The sequence below is a fragment of the Lontra canadensis genome, unplaced genomic scaffold (assembly GCF_010015895.1).
Source record: "Lontra canadensis isolate GAN:19392208 unplaced genomic scaffold, GSC_riverotter_1.0 scaffold3, whole genome shotgun sequence".
NCBI lineage: Eukaryota > Metazoa > Chordata > Mammalia > Carnivora > Mustelidae > Lontra > Lontra canadensis.
The window spans coordinates 24,178,796-24,199,657 of NW_022630997.1; the positions used below are offsets into that span (position 1 = coordinate 24,178,796).

Consider the following 20,862-nt stretch of genomic DNA (forward strand, 5'->3'; position numbering starts at 1 on the left):
ATAGGTGTTTCTTTTTCACTATTCTATACCAAGCCCAAGTTAACTACAAGACTATTTCCTAACCCATTCAGAATAAAAAGTGGGAAGGAAAGAACATATTTTACATGCTTCCAATGTACCTTCTTCCCTCTCTCCTTTCAACAGGGTACTTGGAACTATCTACTGATGGAGTGAAGCAATACAAATCCTAAAAAAACCATCACTACCACTTTTATATATCATGAACATGAGCTATCTAGAGACGTTTGAATTGTTTTTCCTTTTAACATCTCAGATGGTTCTACTATAATGAGCTCAATTTTCAGTTTTCTTCCTGAATCAGTGGGTGTGAATTCTTTTTGTGCACGCAAAAAAACAAAAAATCTGTACACTTTTGGAAATTTTTTACTTATTCCTTGAATCATATACAAAAGATGTACTAGATTAAATGAAGACACTGGCTGTATTTTACAGTTCCTATTTCCAGTTATTCTGAAATAATTTTGTCTATACTTCTGTCTTTATTTTGCCTAAACCTCTCCCAGGCTCTTTCAGATAGTCTAGTCCAAGAATAGTTTAATATTTAAAAGAAAAGATAAATGTTTAGTAGTAAGCATACCATGAGAATAAACTGTCACCCAGGGGAGGTATTTCTAAGAGCTAAAGATTACCCAGGCAAGCTATGTAGTGAGTTAAAACAATCACTGGATTTCTCTGGATGGCAATCCCTAAATCATACTCTTCGTATTAGGAAGCTTACCATGTACTACTATCCTGTGACTTGGGGTCAAAAGAAAAATAGCAAGTTACTAGATTCTTCTTACAGCACAAAGAGTTATGGAAAATGAGGAAAGACAAGACTAGCCCTATAAAACCCCAATTCTAATGAGGACGCAGAAATATGAATAAGTGCACATCACACAAGTCAAATACCTAAGGGCATAAGAAGGCTTCAATATTTTAAAAAGGCATTATTGAATTTTTAATGTCTCAGTGGGGTTCACCACTTACGTTTTCAATGTACTGTATTTACACAATGGACAGCAACTGAAGAAGCTCTGTATAAATATAAGTTTTGAAAACCCAATAATTTAAAGGGCACTAGGGAAGCTTGCAATTAAAAAAAATCTATTGCGAATTCTTTTGTACAATAAAGAACCTTTGTAAAGAAAATACACTCCAATACTCTGGGTAAATTCAAATTTTCACATTTCAGATGTGAATGACATCAAACAGCGAGCTGAGAACTATTGGGGAAACTCCTAAGCCTGTGTCTACTGAAAAAGTAATCAGTTTTATCTGGCATACACTGTGAAAGTAGATTTGTTGAAGCTGTGATTTAAATTCAAATTTATATACGCATGATATTAAAGGCACATCTTGGAAGATAAGAAATTAATGACTTAAGGGCAGGTAATATTTAGGGCTCAACATCTATGTGCACTGCTTACTGTAACAACCAGAATTCCTACGACCTTTCTCTGGGATAGAAAGATACCTTAAAAACAAAACAAAACAAAACAAAACAAAACAAAACAAAAAGCCTCTCACCAATTCTTGAGAAATAATTTCTGTATGTTGCCAGAGTGCTAACGTTTCTAACAAAGAACACAATTTAATGAACAAAAATAGGTGCTTCACAAGACAACCTTATGTATGTTCCTGAAACGATAACCGCTTCAGTTAAGTAACCAATGGTTTATTAAGAGTTTTAATAAGCAAAACAGACTGTTTGTAAAAGCTATGCAAGTTTCCAGGTTTTCTTGGTTTGCTTTTTGCTCTGCATTTAACTAGTTTTGATTTAGACCCAACTTCAATGCCAACCTGCTAATAAGCCAAAACATCAACCCCACTTTCAGATTCAGAACCATCCAGAATTACAATTTTGGCCATCATGAAGAGTCCAACAATATAGTTCTAAACTTCTCTCTTTGCTCCAAGTCTTCTTTTCATTGTGTTTTATTTCTGGAATGTCTGGTCCCCTACTTGAAGTCTGTATGAAAACCCGATTTCCCAATGAAAACTAATCTAACTTGATAGAGATTGCTCTACCCCACCCTGTTCATGTCCCATGAGGCTTCCTTTAATACTATCCCACAAAATGCACTTACCCCTTTGCTTGTGCATAATGTTAGTACTTTATGTTCTTGTTCAATGTTTGTTCAGTTGTCTCAATATCCTTATGTCTGTCCATGTCAGCATCATCTTAGATTGAAAATTCCCAGGGGGCAGGGGCCAAGTCTGTTTAACTCGTTTTGTACAGTGCCTAGGATAGAACCATGTATAGATAGGTGCTTAAAAAAATGCTTTTGATGATGATTGGCATCACTCTCAGGGACTCTGTAGGCCACAGCTATCTTAGCATATGGTACTTGGCAGTACATTGGGGTACTTTGGCCTGTTCTGCAGGACATTAGAATATAATGGCATAGGACCTAGCTGTAGCACTCTGTGGCAAGTATTTGACTCAACCCATTTGTTAAAAAAGGACCTTTAACATGGGCACCTGGCTGGCTTGTGTAACTCCTGATCTTAGGGTTATGAGTTTGAGCCCCATATTTGGAGCAGAGATTACTTAAAAATAAAATCTTAAAAAAAAGGTATATCGTTCCAAGTCAACAAATGTGGAATTTATTGAAGACATGAAATAATATCACAATAACCAACTCAAAAGTTAAAAGTATGTGGAACTCCTAATGGGACAGTAGAGTTTTAACTCCTTCTCTAGCATTCATCACTACTTTAAACACTAGACTTCAGAGGCCAGGTTGAAGAGCCTCAGATAAGCTTATGTAAATGTCATCCTTGATTGCTCTGCTTGTAGGTTGGGGTTTTACCAATTTTATGTAAGAATAAATATCCTGCAAACTCAGGCTATAAATTACTTTGCTTAATAACAAGAAGTTAGACATTAAATTATAATCAGAGAAGAAAGTATATTTGGTTGGGCAATTTTTTAGATAACTAACCCAAGCCCTCCAAACAAAACAAAACAACCCTGAGGAATAAAAGATCCGGAGTCAAAGCAGATGAGTACCATTCCTCCATGTGTATATATAGCATATTACCATGAACAGTAACTAAAGATCATCACAATAATTCTTTATTACATAGTTTGTGCCAAAGGAAAGCTTAAATTTACCTCATAGAATAGAAGAACCCAAAGAGTATCTGTGGACTATAAGGTCAACTACTAAGTACCTATTAAGCACCTACTGTACACATAGCATTTTACTTTAAATTAAAATAAATGTAAATAAAATTTAACACACCAGCCTCTGCTTCCAAGGAGCTTCCAATCTAGTTAAGGACAACCAATAAATACACATTAAACAACTGAGACACTTTTTTTTTTTTAGAGGTAACTAGAAGGCTCTTTTTCCCTCCAAGATTTATTTAAGAGAGTGAGAGCACCAGGGGGAGGGGCAAAGGGAGAGGGAGAGAGAATCTTTTTTTTTTTTTTTTTTAAGATTTTATTTATTTATCTGACAGAGATCACAAGTAGGCAGAGAAGCAGGCAGAGAGAGAGGAAGGGAAGCAGGCTCCCTGCCGAGCAGAGAGCCCAATGCGGGGCTCGATCCCAGGACCCTGGAATCATGACCTGAGCTGAAAGCAGAGGCTTTAACCCACTGAGCCACCCAGGTGCCCCAGGGAGAGAGAATCTTAAGAAGACTTCATGCTGAGCCCCTTGTGGGCCTCAATCCCATTACCCTGAGACCACGACCTGAGCTGAAACCAAGAGTCAGCCACTAAACCAACTGCGCCACCCAGGGACCCCAACAATTGAAAAACTTTAAGGCAAATTTAGCATATGTACAGTAATATGGTACAAACTTAACAGATACGTGTTAATGAAATTTTAAGTAAAGATTATAGGGGGATAAGGATACAAAGAGTTTTTTAACTGATGAATGTACATATGAATTTACTAATTAACAGAAGTGAATCTTGACCTAGACTGAAGTCTATGATCTGAAAAGGGGGCATTCTAAGAGACCTTCTAACTGAGGCAAAAGACTCTTCAACAGGTTTACATGTTTTTCTTTTTAAAGCTGGTATACCACTAAGATCAGGGTTAACTGACAGAAACCTTGACTAGATCTTTGACCCAATATGTAGGAAGTTCCTGAGAGACATGCTAAAATGAAAACTGTATTTAGGAAAACGAATTTTGTAACAGATTATTTAAAGTCAGAATAAACTAGAATAAAATCCACAAGATTTTGTATCCAAAACAAGTACAGAGAAAGAGAAAATAGTTATCAATCCAGAGAAACTTAATGTAAGAGACTTGAATTAGAAAACCCCCATTTTCTTCTAGTTTTATAATTTCAGGTTTTGTACTGAAGCCTTTAATCCATTTCAAATTAATTTTTGTAAGTGGTATAAGATAGGGTCCAATTTCATTTGTTTTCATGTGAATATCCAGTTTTCCCCACACCATTTATCGAAGGGACTATTCTTTCCCCATCAAGTATTCTTGGCTCCTTTTGTCAAATATTAGTTGAACATATATGCATGGGTTTATTTCTGAGCTCTCGATTCTGTTCCATTAGCCTATGTGTCTCTTTTTATGCCAGTACCATATTGTTTTGATTACCACAGCTTCATAATAAAGTTTGAAATCAGGAAATGTCATGCTTCCCACTTTGTCCTTTCTCAGGACTGCTTTAGTATTTGGGGTCATGTGTGGTTCTATACAAATGTTAGGATTATTTTTTCTGCCTCTGTAAAAGATGCCATTGGGATTTTGACAGGGATTACACCGAACCTATATATGGCTTTGGTAGTATGGACATTTTAAACAATATTAATTCTTTCAATCCATGAACATAAAATCTTTTCATTTATTTGTGTCAACTTCTTACATCAATGTCTTATAATTTTCAGTTCTAGTCATAAGTACTTAATTACTTTTGATATTATAAATGGGATTTTCTTTCTTTTTCAGATAATTTTTTGTTAGTGTACAGAAATGGACTGAGTTTTGTATGTTGATTTTGTATCCTGCAACTCTACTGAATTTATTTATTTTATCATTTTTGGGGGGGGTAGTCTTTAGAATTTTCCATGTATGACATCATCTGCAAACAGACAACTTTACTTCTTTCTGATTTGGATGCCTTTTATTTCTTTTTCTTGCCTAATTGCTCTGGCTAGGATTCTAAGGATTCCAGTATTATGTTGAATAGGAGTGGTGAGAATCGGCACCCTTGTCTTGTTCTTGATCTTAATGGGATAGCTTTCAAAGCCTTTCAATGTTAAGTATGATGTTAGCTGTGGGTTTGTCACATATAGCCTTTATTATGTTAGGGCATGTTCCTTCCACACAAAATTTTGTGAGAGTTTTTATCATGAAAGGATGTTGAATTCTGTCAAATGCTTTTTTCTGCATCTACTGAGATAATCATATGATTTTTATATTTCAATCTATTAATGTGGCATATCACAGTGAATGATTTGCAGATGTTGCACCATTCCAGGGACAAATCCAACCAGGTCATGGCGTAGGACCCTTTTAATGTGCTGCTGAATTTGGTTTGCTAGTACTTTGTTGGGAATCGTTGAATCTATATTCACTGAGATACTGGCTTGTGATTTTCTTTTCTTACAGTGTCTTTATATGGCTTTGATAGCAGGAAAATGCTGGCCGCATAAAATGAGTTTGGGAATTTTCTTCCTTTTCAATTTTTGGGAAGAATTCTTTTTTTGCGGGGAGGGGCAGGGAAGAATTTAAGAGGCACTGGCATTGATTCTTTCTTAAATATTTAGTAGAATTCTCCACTGAAACAATTTGGTTCTGGGTTTTTCTTTGTTGGGAGATTTATATTTCCTTGCTGTTGGTGTGTTCACATTTTCTATTTCTTTATGAGTTGGTCTTGATAGGTAGTATGTTTCTAGGAATTTATCTTTTACTTCTAGGTTATCCAGATTGTTGGATACTATTATTCACATAAGTCTCTTATGATCCTTTGTATTTCTGAGATGTCAGTTGTAATGTGTTTCCTTTGAAAACACTACACATTATATGCCTCATAGTATAGTAAGAAGTACATAGAACTATGGAATATCTTTGAAAAAAAAAATCATGGGGCACCTGGGTGGCTCAGTATGTTAAGCATCTGCACCTGGGACTGAACCCTGCATCAGTCTCCCTGCTCAGCAGGGAGTCTGCTTCTCTCTCTGCTCCCCCACTCTCAGCCCTGCTCATGCTCTCTCACTCACTCTCTGTCCGAAATAAATACAATCTTTAAAAAAAATCAGATATAACTTCACTGGTGAGATCTAACCACCATGATAAGAAACGAAGTGAACAGAGCAACATATTACCCAAGCATTCTTGGGTTGTGAGTAATAAAAAAACCTGGAAAATGGGAAATCCTATGATGACAAATGATCCTTTCATCTAATGAAAAAATTACAAGGAGAAAAGCTTAAATACTGAGGTTTACAAGTCACACTAGGTTTTAGGTCCATACATAGCTGGAGAGCTGACTCAGGAGACCCTCAGAAAGGTTGTCTGAACCATCAGTAAAAGGGTAAGCCAGGAAAAAAAAAAAAAATCCACATGACAACAAAGTAAGCCAACAAGAAAAACTGTCTTATCTTCAAGAAGAAAAGTAGGATGATGAGGATAGTTTCCTCTAAAAATTTTTGACTATAGTCAACTGGCATGCTGGTTTCAGGTTAGAAATCCATCTGTGCTAAAGGAGAAATCCTAGATGCAAATCTGGAGTTCTTTCACCTTCAGGATATCCATAACTCACAAATATGAACACAAATGTGAATGTTGTCCCCAAACTCAAGAGAAATAAAGCATCATGAAGAAGAACCAGAAGAAAAACAACAGCCTTAGGCTACCAAAGACTTTAGATAATGGAATTATCAACCCAACCATAAAAATGATGTAATAAAATACAAGATAACTTATAAATGAATAAAATGGAAGACTCTAAATAATTACCAGGCAAATTTAAGAAAAAACTAGAACTTATAGAAAACAAAATCCCTTGCAGATTAGACACTGCTTGAAGAGAGGATCTAAGAACCAGCTAACAGTTAAGAAGAAATTATAATGCAGCAGCACAGAGACCAAAGATGAAAATCCATAAAAGTTAAGAGACGTGAAAGAAAATGAAAATGTCTAACATAACTCTAATTAGAGTTCTAGGATGGGGGAGGAGCAGTATTTGAAGAGATAAAAGCTAAGACTTTAACAAAAAAACAAAACAAAACAAAACAAAAAAAAAAGCTAAGACTTTTCAAGGATAGCCATTTAAATAGGGAAAAAAGTATAAAACTTAAAAATTAATAAAGGGGAAAATATAGTATCAGAGGAAAAAACACTTCAACCCAGGAGATACCCAAGAAAAGGGGGAGGGGAGGAAAAAGTGGTACAAAAAGAACATACAAAATTTGACAATAAAAGCCCAACTGTATCAGAATCACAAAAAACATAGTGTAAAATAACTCTGAAGAACTAAAAAGGACGAGAAAAGATGAACAGGCAAATACAACATTATCAAAAAAAGCTGATATAAAGGAGGAAAAGAGTACCTTTAAAGTGGGGATATCTAACAAACACTACCTTAGACAGATGATCAAGGTCAGTATCACCAGTGATAAGTAATGTTGACAGTATTTGTTGTTGATGTGTTGTGATGAAAATGGCACTTCACCTCTGTGGTTTTGCTCCCTATAACTCATAACTCCGGCAGATAATGGTAAAACATTAAACAAATCCAAACTCGGGGACATTCTACAAAACATCTGACCATTACTCCTCAAAATTGTCAAGGTCATCAAAAACAAGGAAAAGTCTAAGAACTGTTATAGCCAAGAGGGGCCTAAGAAGACATGACTAAACGTAATATGGTACCCCGGAACAGAATGAAGACATGAGGTAAAAATGAAAGAAATCTGAATAAAATAATAATATAGCAACATTGGTTAATTTTAACAAATGTACCACACTAAGAAAATGTTTAACAACAGAGGAAACTGGATATGGGATATATGGGAACTCTCTGTAGTATTTTTGTAATTTTTCTGTTAATCAGAAATTGTCCCAAAACAAAAAGTTGATTTAAAAAAAGATGGTGTAGGGCACCTGGGTGGCTCAGATGGTTGGGCCTCTGCTTTTGGCTCAGGTCATGATCCCAGCGTCCTGGGATGGAGTCCTGCATTGGGCTCCCTGCTCGGCAGGGAGCCTGCTTCTCCCTCTCCCTCTGCTGCTCCCCCTGCTTGTGTTTTCTCTCTGTCAAATAAATAAATAAAATCTTTAAAAAATGAAAATATATATAAAAAAAAAAAGATGGGGTAGAGGAGCCTGGGTGGCTCAGGTCATGATCCCAGAGTCCTGGGATCAAATCCCACATTAGGCTCCCTGCTCAGCAGGAAGCCTGCTTCTCCCTCTCCTGCTCCCTCTGCTTGTGCTAATAAATAAAATCTTAAACTTTAAAAAGGTGGTGTAGCTATATTATTATGTCCATTCTATATTATTGTGTCTATATTATATATAAGTTTAAGACAAAAAAAGTATTATTGTGGATAAAATAGTCATTACTTAATGATAAAGTGTTGAACTCATTTCTAACCTAAGGGGTAGGTCAGCAAGTGATGGTTTATTAGTCTTTATTCCTCATATGTAGTTACGATATATTCTTTTTCAGGGGCGCCTGGGTGGCTCAGTGGGTTGGGCCGCTGCCTTTGGCTCGGGTCATGATCTTATGGTCCTGGGATCGAGTCCCGCATCGGGCTCTCTGCTCAGCAGGGAGCCTGCTTCCCCCCCCTCTCTCTCTCTGCCTACCTCTCCATCTACTTGTGATCTCTCTCTGTCAAATAAATAAATTAAAAAAAAAATCTAAAAAACGATATATTCTTTTTCAACAAATATTTTATAATAACAGAGAAAAAAATATCTGAATGAACATTCATTCTCCTGAACTTTGATCAATATCAAGGCAGTAGATATAATTAGTTCTGTATATTGATAGCAGCATGCTGGCAAAGGCAATGGAAAAGCAGGCACGCCAATACACTATTGGGAAGATTAAACAGGTATAATCTCTACAATAGCCAATCTGATGATATCTATTAATGTTATAAATGCACACACTCTTTGACCCAGCAATTCTACTCCAGTCATTTATCTTAGATATATTTGTGCATGTGCATAAAATTATTTTACACAGTTGTTTTTGACAGCACTGTTTGTAGTAGGGAAAGATTAGAAACGGCCTTTATGTCCATTAACAAGACTGGTTACAGAAATAACAATACAGGGGCACCTGGGTGGCTCAGTGGGTTAAAGCCTCTGCCTTCGGCTCAGGTCATGATCCTGGAGTCCTGGGATAGAGCCCCAAATCAGGCTCTCTGCTCAGCAGGGAGCATACTTCCTCCTCCCTCTGCCTGCCTCTCTGCCTACTTGTGATCTCTGTCTGTCAAATGAATAAATACAATCTTTAATAATAAAAAAAAAAGGAAATGGTATACTTGTCTATAGTATTTTGACATATAATCTAGTTGTGCTCAATATCTTGCTTGCTTCTCCAGGTTTACTGCTTGTCTTTCTCTACCCTGCTTTGTGCACAATTAGCCTAACATGTGTCTTCCAGGCAACCTCGCCCTCTAGCTTCTGATATGTTCAAACAATGAGTGGGATGGCTAGATAATCAGAGGGTGGTAAAAGTGTCCCCTCCATCCACCTGGGTTCCCTCACTATTGGTAGTTGGGATTTCTTTCTCTAAAACCACAGACCCTGTTAAACAGCCTCTCTCCTGCTAAAGCTTTTGTCAAGTTCTGTTAATAGATCCCTTCCCGAGCATTTTCAGGCCTAGGAATGGAAATGATTTCATACAGTTGCTGATTGCTGCGTATTTTCCTGTCCCTTGTTTATTCCTTTAACTCTACCCTAATATTTATAGCTTTTCAGGGTGTGGGAGAGAGAAGGGGGAAAAAAGAACTTGGCGGGGGGAGAAAAAGAGAAACATCCTGGAGTAAAACAATGACTAATAATGGTTGCCTCTAAGTAAGAAACTTACTTGGCATTATAGCTAGTGGACATGGTAAAAAGACTTTCATTGAACACCCTGATATATTCAATATCTTTTGAAATTGGTCCATGTGAATGTATTATCTAGAAGGAAAAATATATAAAGTAAACTCAAACACTTAAAAGAGACAAAAAGAATACTAAGAAATAATGTAGTTGTGGCATCTTCTCTTTTGAACAGTTGCTATTCCTAGCCATGTCCAGCAGGGCAAATATGGACACAAACAAAATAGAGAATAGACCATTTGTTGGTGCAAGCCCCTAGCCATCATTTTGCTTCTTGGCCATGTTTCTCCTCCAATTCTAATAGCATCAAATCACTGAAAAATTTTATTTACACATCATACACATAATTTACTAACAGTATCTCAAAAAAATTCAAATTCACACCATCCCTATTAGTTCTTACAGTACCTGGAAACTGCTTCTTATCTATATGTGGCCAAGTAGCTGACTCACTGAGTAACAGTAACAAGAAATTCAGCAGTTTAAAATCCTGGCTCCTTCACTGACTTGCTAGAAGTCCACGGGATTTCATTAAATAAATTTACTGAATCTGTTTTCTTATCTGTAAAATAAGGACAGTATCTAATTGTGCAGAGCTTTAGAGAGGTTTAAATAAAATAGCACAGGCAAAGTGACCCACATAGTATCTGGCAAATAGCAGGAGCCTGTTAATAAATAATAGCTATTGATATCACTGTTAGTATTATTTTTTTTTAAAAGATAACATTACAAAAAAAAAGATAACATTACAAAAAAAAGATAAAATTATAAAATAAATTTTATTTGCTAGATTCTCTAGGAAAGATTTCTCCCAGGAGTCACTCCTCTCATTAACCTAGTGAGTATTTTTCTCTTCTAAGTTTTACACTCAACATCTGATAACCACTTTTTTTTTTAAAGATTTTTTAAGTAACCTCTATACCCAGGGTGGGGCTCTAACTTACCACCCCAAGATCAAGAGTCACATGTTCTACTGATTGAGCCAGCTAGGTACCCCTGATAACCAGTTTTTGAGGGTGATGGTTATCTTCAACTTTACACACAAGTTTGAATTAATATATAGTTGAGAATAACAAGAAATAAAATCAAAATTGTAATAAAAAAATTTAACTTGAAAGTAATCTAAGGGGGCACCTGACTAGCTCAGCTGGTAGAACATGTGACTTTTAATCTTAGGGCTGTTGAGTTTGAGCCTACTTAAAAAAAAAAAAAAGAGTAATCTAAGAATACACCAATAGTCTATGAAGACATAAAAGAGCACAAGTGGCTACATTAATATCAGTTAAAATCAACTTTAAGACAAAAATTCTTAGAAATAAAGGACAGTTCAGGGAACCTGGGTGGTTCAGTCAGTTAACTGTCCGCCTTTGGCTCAGGTCACATCTTGGAGTGCTGGGATTGAGCCCCACGTCAGGTTCCCTGCCTCAGCAGACAGTCTGCTTCTCCCTCTCCCTCTGCTCCCCACTCATGCTCTCTCTCTCAAATAAATAAATAAAATCTCAAAAAAAAAAAAAAAAAAAAAAGAAAGGCATTTTATAATGGCAAAAAGGACAACCCATCAGCAATTAAGAATTAAGAATTGCTTAATTAGCAACTAAGAACACATATGCAGCTAACAATAAAGCCCATAAATGAAGCAAAAATGGACAGAACTGGAGAAACAGACAATTCAACAGTATTTGGAGATTTCAATATCGTACTTTCAATGAAGGATAGGTAAAAGATCAACAAGGAAATAGAGAAGATTTGAAAATACTATAAACCAACTAGATATTTACAGAATACTCATTTTTCTCAAGTGTACATGGAACATTTGTCAGACTAAAGCATGTTAGGCCACAAAACAAGCCTTAATACATTTAAAAGGATAGAAATCCAAGTATGGTCTTGGATCACAATGGAAAAAATAAGAAATCGGTAACAGAAGGACATCTGGCAAATCTACAAGTATGTGAAAATTAAACAACACAGTTCTAAATAATTAACAGGTCAAAGAAGAAGTCTCAGCAGCGCTTAGAAGAATGAAGTAAGTGACTTCATTAAAAAAGATGAACAAGAGAATGAAAAGACAACTTACAGACTGAGAACAAACATTTGCAAAAGACATAATCTGATAAAGGAATTTCATCCACAATAAACAAAACACTTAAAACTCAACAGTAAGAAAATAATCTGATTTTTAAAATTATCAAAATATGTAACAGACACTTCACCAAAGATATCAAATTACAAATAAACACATGAAAAGATGCTCTACATTTGCCATTAGGGAACTGCTAATTGAAACAGTAAGATATCACGAAACCTCTATTAGAATAGCTAAAATCCAAAACACTGACAACACCAAATGCTGACAAGGATGCAGAAGAGGAATTCATTGCTGTGGGAAGGCAAAATTTCAGCCACTTTGAAAGACAGCTTGGCAGTTTCTTATAAAACTAAACATACTCTTACCACATGATCTAGCAATTATGCTCCTTTGTATTTACCTAAAAAAAATGAAAACCCTTGTCTACACAAAAACTTGGAAACAAGATGTCCTTTAGTAGGTGAATGGATAAATAAACTGTATAGATCCAGCCAGTGGAAGATTACTCAGTGTTAAAAAGAAATGAACTATCAAGGCATGAAAGACATGGAGAAATTCTATAAATATTTTATATACATACATATATTAATAAGTGAAAAAAGCCCCAATCTGAAAAAACTGCATTTTGTATAACTACAATTATATGGCATTCTGAAAAAGGCAAAAATATGGAGGTAGTACAAAGATAGTACAAAGTGGTTGACAGGGTTTAGGTAGTACAAAGATCAGTGGTTGACAGGGGTTAGGAAGGGTTAGGTTGACAGGTCATTCATAGGGATGAATATGTGGAGTGCAGAGGATTTTCAGTGGAATAAAAATACTATGTGTTATACTATAATGGTGGATTATGTCATTATACATTTGTCTATATCCATAGAATATACAACCAATGACTGAATCCTAATGTAAACTATGTACATTGGATGATAATGAAGTGTCAACGTAAGTTCATCAATTATGACAAATCTATCACCTTAGTGAAGGATGTTGATAATGGAGAAGGTTATGCATATGATTAAGCAGGGACTATACAGGCTATTTCTGTACCTTCCCCTCAATTTTGCTATGAACCTAAAACTGCTCTAAAAACTAAAGTTGGGCACCTGGGTGGCTCAGTTGTTAAGCGTCTGCCTTCAGCTTAGGTCATGATCCCAGTGACCTGGGATCAAGCCCCATATCAGGCTCCCTGAGCCTGCTTCTCTGTCTCCAGCCCTCCCATGCTGTGTTCCCTCTCTCTGTCATAAATTAATAAAATATATTTTTTAAAAGTCTACTAAAAAACAAAAACTCAAACCAATAACCTAACCTTCTACCTTAGGAAACTAGAAAAGAAAAGCAAACTAAATCCAAACCAAGCAGAAAGAAGGAAATAATAAAGACTAGTGTGGAAATAAATGAAATATAAAATGGAAAAATGGAGAAAAAAAATCAATGAAGCCAAAATTTGGGTCTTTAAAAAGATCAAAACTGACAAACTTTTAGCTAGACTGACCAAGAAAAAAGAAAAAAAAAAAGATTCAAATTACTAAAATTATGAATGAAAGCAGGCAAATTAATACTAACCATATAGGAATAAAAAGGATTATAAGGGAATACTACAATCATAGGCCAGCAAATTAGATAATCTAGATGAAATGAGCAAATTTGTAGAAAGACACAAACTACTGAAACTGTCTCAAGAAGTAACAGAAAATCTGAACAGACCTTTATAACAAGTAAAAAGATTGAACAATTACTCCAAAAATTTCCTATAATACCAGGACCATACAGCTTCAATGCCACCAAACATTTAAAGAATTAACAACCAATCATTTACAAACTCTTTAGAAAAAAATAAAAAGTAAGAAGACAGATCACTTCCCAAGTCATGAGACCAGTTATTACCCCAATACCAAAACCAGTGAAAGAAATCACAAGAAAACCACTGGCCAATATCCATTATGACTACCGACAGAAAAATCCTCAACAAAGTACTAGCAAACCAAATCCAGCAACATCTAAAATGTATTAAATACCATGATTAAATGGAATGTGTTCCATGAATGTAAAGTTGGTTTAACATATGAAAATCAGTGTAACACACCATAATAATAAAGAACAAAAACCACATGATCATCTCAATAGATTCAGAAAAAGTATTTATTCTTGTATGTAAAAATACTCAACAAAAGAGTAACAGAAGGAAACATTCTCAACCTGATAAAAGCCATATAAAAAACTCAGAGATAACATAATAGCAAATGACAGTTTTTCTCTTAAGATTAAAAATAAGACAAGGATGTCTGTCCTAACCACTTCCATTGATGTACTGGTGGTTACAGCCAGAGCAATTAGGCAAGAGAATGAAATAAAAGCATCAAGACCAGGAAAAAGGAAGTAAAACTACATTGACAGATAACATGATCCTGTATATAGAAAATCCTTTAAAACTATCAGAACCATTAAGAGTTCAGCATAGTTTCAGGACATGAGATTAAAATACAAAAATCAATTGTTTACTATATACTCACAATAAGCAATCTAAAAATAAAATTATGAAAAAAATCCATTTACAGAAAGTAGAAAAAAATGGAAATACTTAGGAATAAATTTAACAAAGCAAAAGACCTACACCTTGAAAACTACAAAATATCGCTGAAAGAAATTAAAGAAAAAGAAGCTAATGGGAATCATTCCCTGCTACTCTTGGGAATCAAGAACTCTGTCCTTGAGATATTCTCCTTTGAATTCTTTCATTTGGTTAACCAAGACTACCTGATCTTAAACTTCATGAAAATGCTTTATTTTTAATAAAAGACAAATGTTTTCCAGATGGTATTCTCTTCATGTTTTAAAGCAATGCTTCTTAAATTTAACATGTATATAACTTATCTGATGATCTCACAAAAAATACAGATTTTGATTCAAACAGGGGATGGGAGGAGGGGTTAAAGTTTTTCATTCCTAACAGTTCTCAGATGATTCCAATGCTGCTGGTCCTCAGAGGACACTGAGTTTTTTAATTAGTTGCATACATGCAACTGGCCTAACTCACTAGCAGAAAGAAGAAAACAAACCCTAAAATGGGTGACAAAGTGAGAAGAATGAAAATCTCAAGAGTCCACTAAGTTTTTCATAACTGAGCACAATATATTCCCTAACAATAATTAACACACACAACCCCTCCATTCTGACCCCATTAAGTACCAGAAAAGACGCAGATTTGGCAGCTATTAAACCAGACTGAGTTTAAATCCATGTAAAACTTAAAATACTTGCTACACAGAGATCATCCCACTGAATGTTAACCATCACCTCTTTCTCTCTGGATATTCTCTTATCTTGTATTCCTTTGTCTAGCCAGTGTCTCTCATGTGTTGTCTGGAGACCAAAGGTAGTCCCTGGCAATCTAGTAACTGCTCTACAAACAATTTGATGAAAACGTAATAAAAATTTTGATCACAAACATTTCCCAAATTTGAAAAGTAAAATAATGAATTTCCAGAAAATCCTTTTAAGTTAATTGTTATGTTTCCAGGGTCATACATACTCTACAAGAATAGTTAACAGGGGACTCTGTTTCAGCCAATAAACCTTCACATCATGTGAGTTGTTTACATTGGTTAAACACATATTTTGTTAATACCATCATGTGTTAAATCCTAAATTTAAGAAAGATAATCAATGCCTCAAATGTTCACTGAAGACTGAAAGTTCCTAGGAACACTTTTAACTCAGAATGTCATAAATGATAAATGGTGTATCAGAGTGAAAATAGAGTGATCTAGAAATGTGCTGTGACCAGTAAATTAGGATTAGTTTGCACCTCCTTGTTCCTACTGTACTGTAACACATTATTAAACAGGGACTGAAATGTTATAAAACAGGGACAAGAAGCCACTGAAGCGTTCACATAATTTTCAACCACTCCAGCCTGCAATCAAAGCCTGCATTATGAATTCTGTCTGAAAACAAAGATTAAAAACTGAGTCAAAGGAGCTTCAACTTATTTTTAAAAAAACAGGTATAAATGGCCAGTGCAAAATTAATCATGAATATGCTAAAAGAGAACAATCTGCTGGCAAAAGTCTATCATCAAATGACATCACAGTACATCATATGTCTGGTACACAGCAAGGAAGAACAATTACTATCACAGATGTACTTAAATATTTTTGTTTTATGGCTGAAAGAAACCACTAGTGTTCAGAGTATGAATCAACTCTTGGCATTTACATAATATGTAAATCAAGAAATACATGCAACTTTTAACTGATCATCAGTGAAAACATGCTATAGAGAAGGGATTTCCTTTTAACCAACAATTATTTTTGAACTTGATTTGAAAAGGTATACTGGGATCCGGGCCAAGAGCACTAGCCATTTGTGTTGCAAGAAAGAGTACAGTACCTGAAAGCTAATTCACACATGGCTTCATCTACAGACAACAGCTGGCATTTGACAATAAGTTTTGTGTTCTTGAGTCAGTGTTAAAAACTGCCTGGAAGGGATGCCTAGGAGGCTCAGTTGGTTAAGCCTCTGAATCTTCATTTTGGCTCAGGTCAGGATCTCAGGTTTGTAAGATAGAGCCCTGTGTCGGGCTCCATGATGGGTGTGGAGTCTGCCCAAGATTCTCTCCCTCCTCCCTTTGTCCCTCCTCCCTGCTCACAAGCACATGCACATTCTCTAAAATAAATAAAATCTTAAAAAAAAAAAGATAAAATATAAAGACCAAATCATGATATAAATGGCTTAACCAAATAGTCTGACCTTTTCAACACCAACCCATTTTCTTCTCTTGCTAAAAACAAAAACAAAACCCTAATGCCTTAGTATTAGGTATATCTAAAAATCGTATTACCACACTAAACCTAAAAATTTATTTCCTAGAACTGAAAACCAAAAGGACAGATTTACCCACTGCCATCTTCCAAAATGAAATATTCAGCCTCACTGTCGAGTGCAATTCATTTGTCAACTCAGTGCCTCATCTAACAATGTATGTAATTTTCAGTGAGAATTCTTGCAGTAATTTTTGTATGCATCCATTTAAACATATAAAACGTCTAATCATCTTGTACTTGCTGCTATTCTCAAAAACCTACAGCTGAAAAGTTGAATTATCAGTAGAATTAAAGGGTAGGAAAAGAAGCAGTTAAATAGGAAACCTTTGACTTTAATGAGCTAGGTATCAGTGTGGTGAAAGAATGCAGCAGTAATTGCTTTTCCTCATGTTTAAATTATTTTAGAATACTGCTTTAATGTTATAGCTGACTCTTCAACAACATGGTTTGATTTGTGTGGCTCTACTTATATGTGGATTTTTAAAAAAATAAAATCAGTATAGTACTATTGGAATGCCTGGGTGGCTCAGTCGGTTAAGCCACTGCTTTTGGCTCAGGTCATGATCCCAGGGTCCTGGGATCGAGTCCCGCATCATGATGGCTCCTTGCTTGGCAGTGAGCCTGCTTCTCTCTCAGCCTCTGCCTGCCACTCTGCCTACTCGTGTGCTCGCTCGCTCTCTGACAAATAAATGAATAAATAAAATCTTAAAAAAAAAAATCAGTACAGAGCTATAAATGTATTTTCTCTTATGATTTTTAAAAAAGATTTTATTATACTTGAGCGGGAGAGAGAGCATGAGCAAGAGCAGGAGAGAGAGGGAGAGGAAGCAGCAGAATCCCTGCCAAATAGGGAGCCTGATGTGGGGCTCAATTCCAGGACCCTGAGATCATGACTTGAGCCAAAGGCAGACACTTAACTGACTGAGCCACCCAGGTGCCCCTCTCTTATGATTTTAACATTTTCATTTTTCTAGCTTACTTTATTGTAAGAATACAGTATATCATAATATAATATATAAACTATGTGTGAATCAACACTTATATTAGTGGTAAGGCTATCAGTAGATAAGTTTTAGGGGGGTCAAAAACTATAGGTGAATTTTTAATATTTTTATTTTTTAAGAGACAGTGAGCCCACACAAGTGGGGAGGGGCAGAGGGTGGAGGGAATCTCAAAAAGGCTCCCTGCTCAGCATGGAGCAGACAAAGGGCTCAATTTCACAACCCAGAGAGGATGTCAGATGCTTAACTGAGCCATCCAGGCATCCCGCTGTAGGTGAAATTTTAACTGTGTGGGCGGGGGGGGGGGGGGGGGGCATCATCAGTGTCCCTAACCACTGTGTTGTTCAAGGGTCAACTTTTGGATTACTTTGTCTTTATCTAAAATCCATGGTGTACATGAAGACCCATCATGTGGTCCACAAATTCTAAATATTTGAGAAATACTACTTTCTCTACTTTCCTAAGAAGCTATTATTTCTTCCTTCATATTCCTTATGAATTATGCTAGAGAAATATGGACAACCAAGGAAATTTTGTTTGTCCTTATTATTAACTGTCTCACATTAGAAAAGCACCTCATTATCTGCATTTGTTTTTTTTTTTTTTAAGAGGGCTCATTTCAGTATAGCACCTAGAAAACACACATCTAATAATTATTTCAAATTTCTCCTTGAACTCTCTTCCCCATGAAAGTCATTCTTTGACCTTCCCAGAAACTAAAGTGCCTTCAAAGATCTCTTGATTACAGTCAAGGGTGGCATTAAACATGTTTAACAACTGGTATGGCATAAACACCAAACAGACACCAGTTCATAATCACATGGCTGTAATAGAACATGGTAACTAAATATCAGTCTTAGTTACAGCTTCCTTTAAACAGTGTGCTCTACTTTTTTTTAATGTTAGCCCCATTCTAAAAGATCTTTGGTTATTCCTTGCCTGCCAAGTTGCCGAAAGAAGAAAGCAGTTTTCATGAAGGACAACCACATAAATTGGATTCCAAAGATGAGATTAACACTATTAAGTCTTTAACTTTCCTACTTTTATTCCTTAATAGAAGAATTAAGGATAAATATCAGAAGAACACATTGTTGTTTTCTTTCTCCTACATCAATGGTCACCACAGAATAAGGCTCTTTTGGTCAGCTTTTTAATTATAGCTTTGTTTTTTTATTTTATCCACTGAATCAGATGTCCAAGTTTCTTAGCCACTCAACCAAAATAAAAACATTTAACACTCAAATGGGTGGATTTGAGGATATATTAAAGATAATGTAAACTGTTAACAAAATAACAATTAGGAAACAGAAAAAGAGAAATTTACAAAGAAGCAAACAGATGGGTCACTTTAAAATAAACCTGAGATCATAGAGTTAGGTAAAATAACATCACATATATCTGTTGTTTTTAAGGTGCTTACCCAACTTTGGAAAAACTATTAAGTATTCAGCATTGCACTGAGGACATGCCACTCTGGCTGTACTGTTTCCTCTTTGTTTTTCATCTACCCAGCGCTGCAGACAAGCCTGGTGAACCCATTTTGTAGATCCTCTGCACCTGCATGGTCTCACCCATTCAGCTGTTCTATCGTCTTCATCAGTGGCAAAACATACCCAGCAACTTCTGTAAATTAAAAGAGAAATAATGATGTTACTTTTAAGACCCCAGTCTTCTTTCCACTGTAGCTCTAACTTAATGGGATGAGCCTACTATTTTATATTATAGAAACTCTACTCTACATTTAAACACCAAGGAGGCAAAATAATCAATACATTTCCAATAGAGCAGTTTCTTCTTTTTCTGCTTTTTCAGGTATTCTTCTGCAGAATCTATTGTTTTCTGAATTTTGCTTTTAGGTAATTTCTTCCATCTTTCTAATAATTCTTCGCTCTCTTATGAATCAGAGCCCAAAATGACGACCCTCAAGCTGCTTTTGTTTTATAAGACCTAATCATTCTTTGAGGAGTGGTAAGCACAGGAATATGTGAAATTCAGAATTTTCCCCATTTCAATGCATTAACCTCGTAAACTCTTCAATGTGGAAAACTAAAGTATTACACAAATAATTTCACTATGGTCTCATTCCATTTTCAACTGAGGGAAAAAAACATTTCTCTTTCTGGTAAAATGTGATTATGAGAAGAGAGAAAGATTATTAAGTTTTTGAAAAGAGCACAAAGGGAAGGAATGAAGACATCAGGATCAACTGTTTTAGTACAGTGATATGGTACATTTGGGCCCGAATGTTTCCATTACAGGTATGAGTGGTTTTCCTTTTCTGTGGAATTATATTATATTTGAAATCTAGAAGTCTCAACTCATATTAAAAATCCTAACTGCTTATATTAAAATTCTATTGAGATGGTTAATTTTAAAACATTTCACATTTTGCTTTTAAGAGTACTTCATGGGGACGCCTGGATGGTTCAGTTGGTTAACCATCTAACTCTTGATTTGGCTCAGTGCTCAGTGGGAAGTTTGCTTAAGATTCTTTACCTCTTCCTCTGTCCACCCCCCCTCCCACCTGTACACACACTCATTCTCCCTCCCCCTCCCAGAGAAAGAGAATCTCCAGCAGACTCCCTACTGAGCACAGAGCCCGATAAGGGACTTGATCCCACAACCCTGAGATCACGACCTAAGATGAAATCAAGTCCTGAGCCACCCAGGAAACCCTAAAAGAAAAAAGAAAAAAAAAAAAAAAAAAAAAAAAAGTACCTCATGAAGTCTAAATTGTTTTTGTGGGATTAGGTTCCAATTCTTTATTTTTTTCTCCCAAATGACAAAAGGTATGACACTAATCTCCACTAGGGCAAATCCAATTTAACTCAGTGAGACCATTCACTCTTCCCTCTATTGAAGTTTGTACAACTGGAAACTGCTAATTAAAGCCTGCTACCTACTGTGTAT

The 20,862-nt window shown here is 35.7% G+C and overlaps 1 protein-coding gene across 1 annotated transcript in view; it reads right to left on the bottom strand.

The window, feature by feature from the left end:
- MARCHF5 (membrane associated ring-CH-type finger 5) overlaps positions 1 to 20,862 on the bottom strand; it is a 51,653-nt gene that overhangs the window by 14,510 nt on the left and 16,281 nt on the right. The window contains exon 2 of the mRNA XM_032836488.1: positions 19,373 to 19,575. Within this exon, the coding sequence (XP_032692379.1) occupies positions 19,373 to 19,575 (203 nt within the window). The remainder of the gene's footprint in view (positions 1 to 19,372; positions 19,576 to 20,862) is intronic.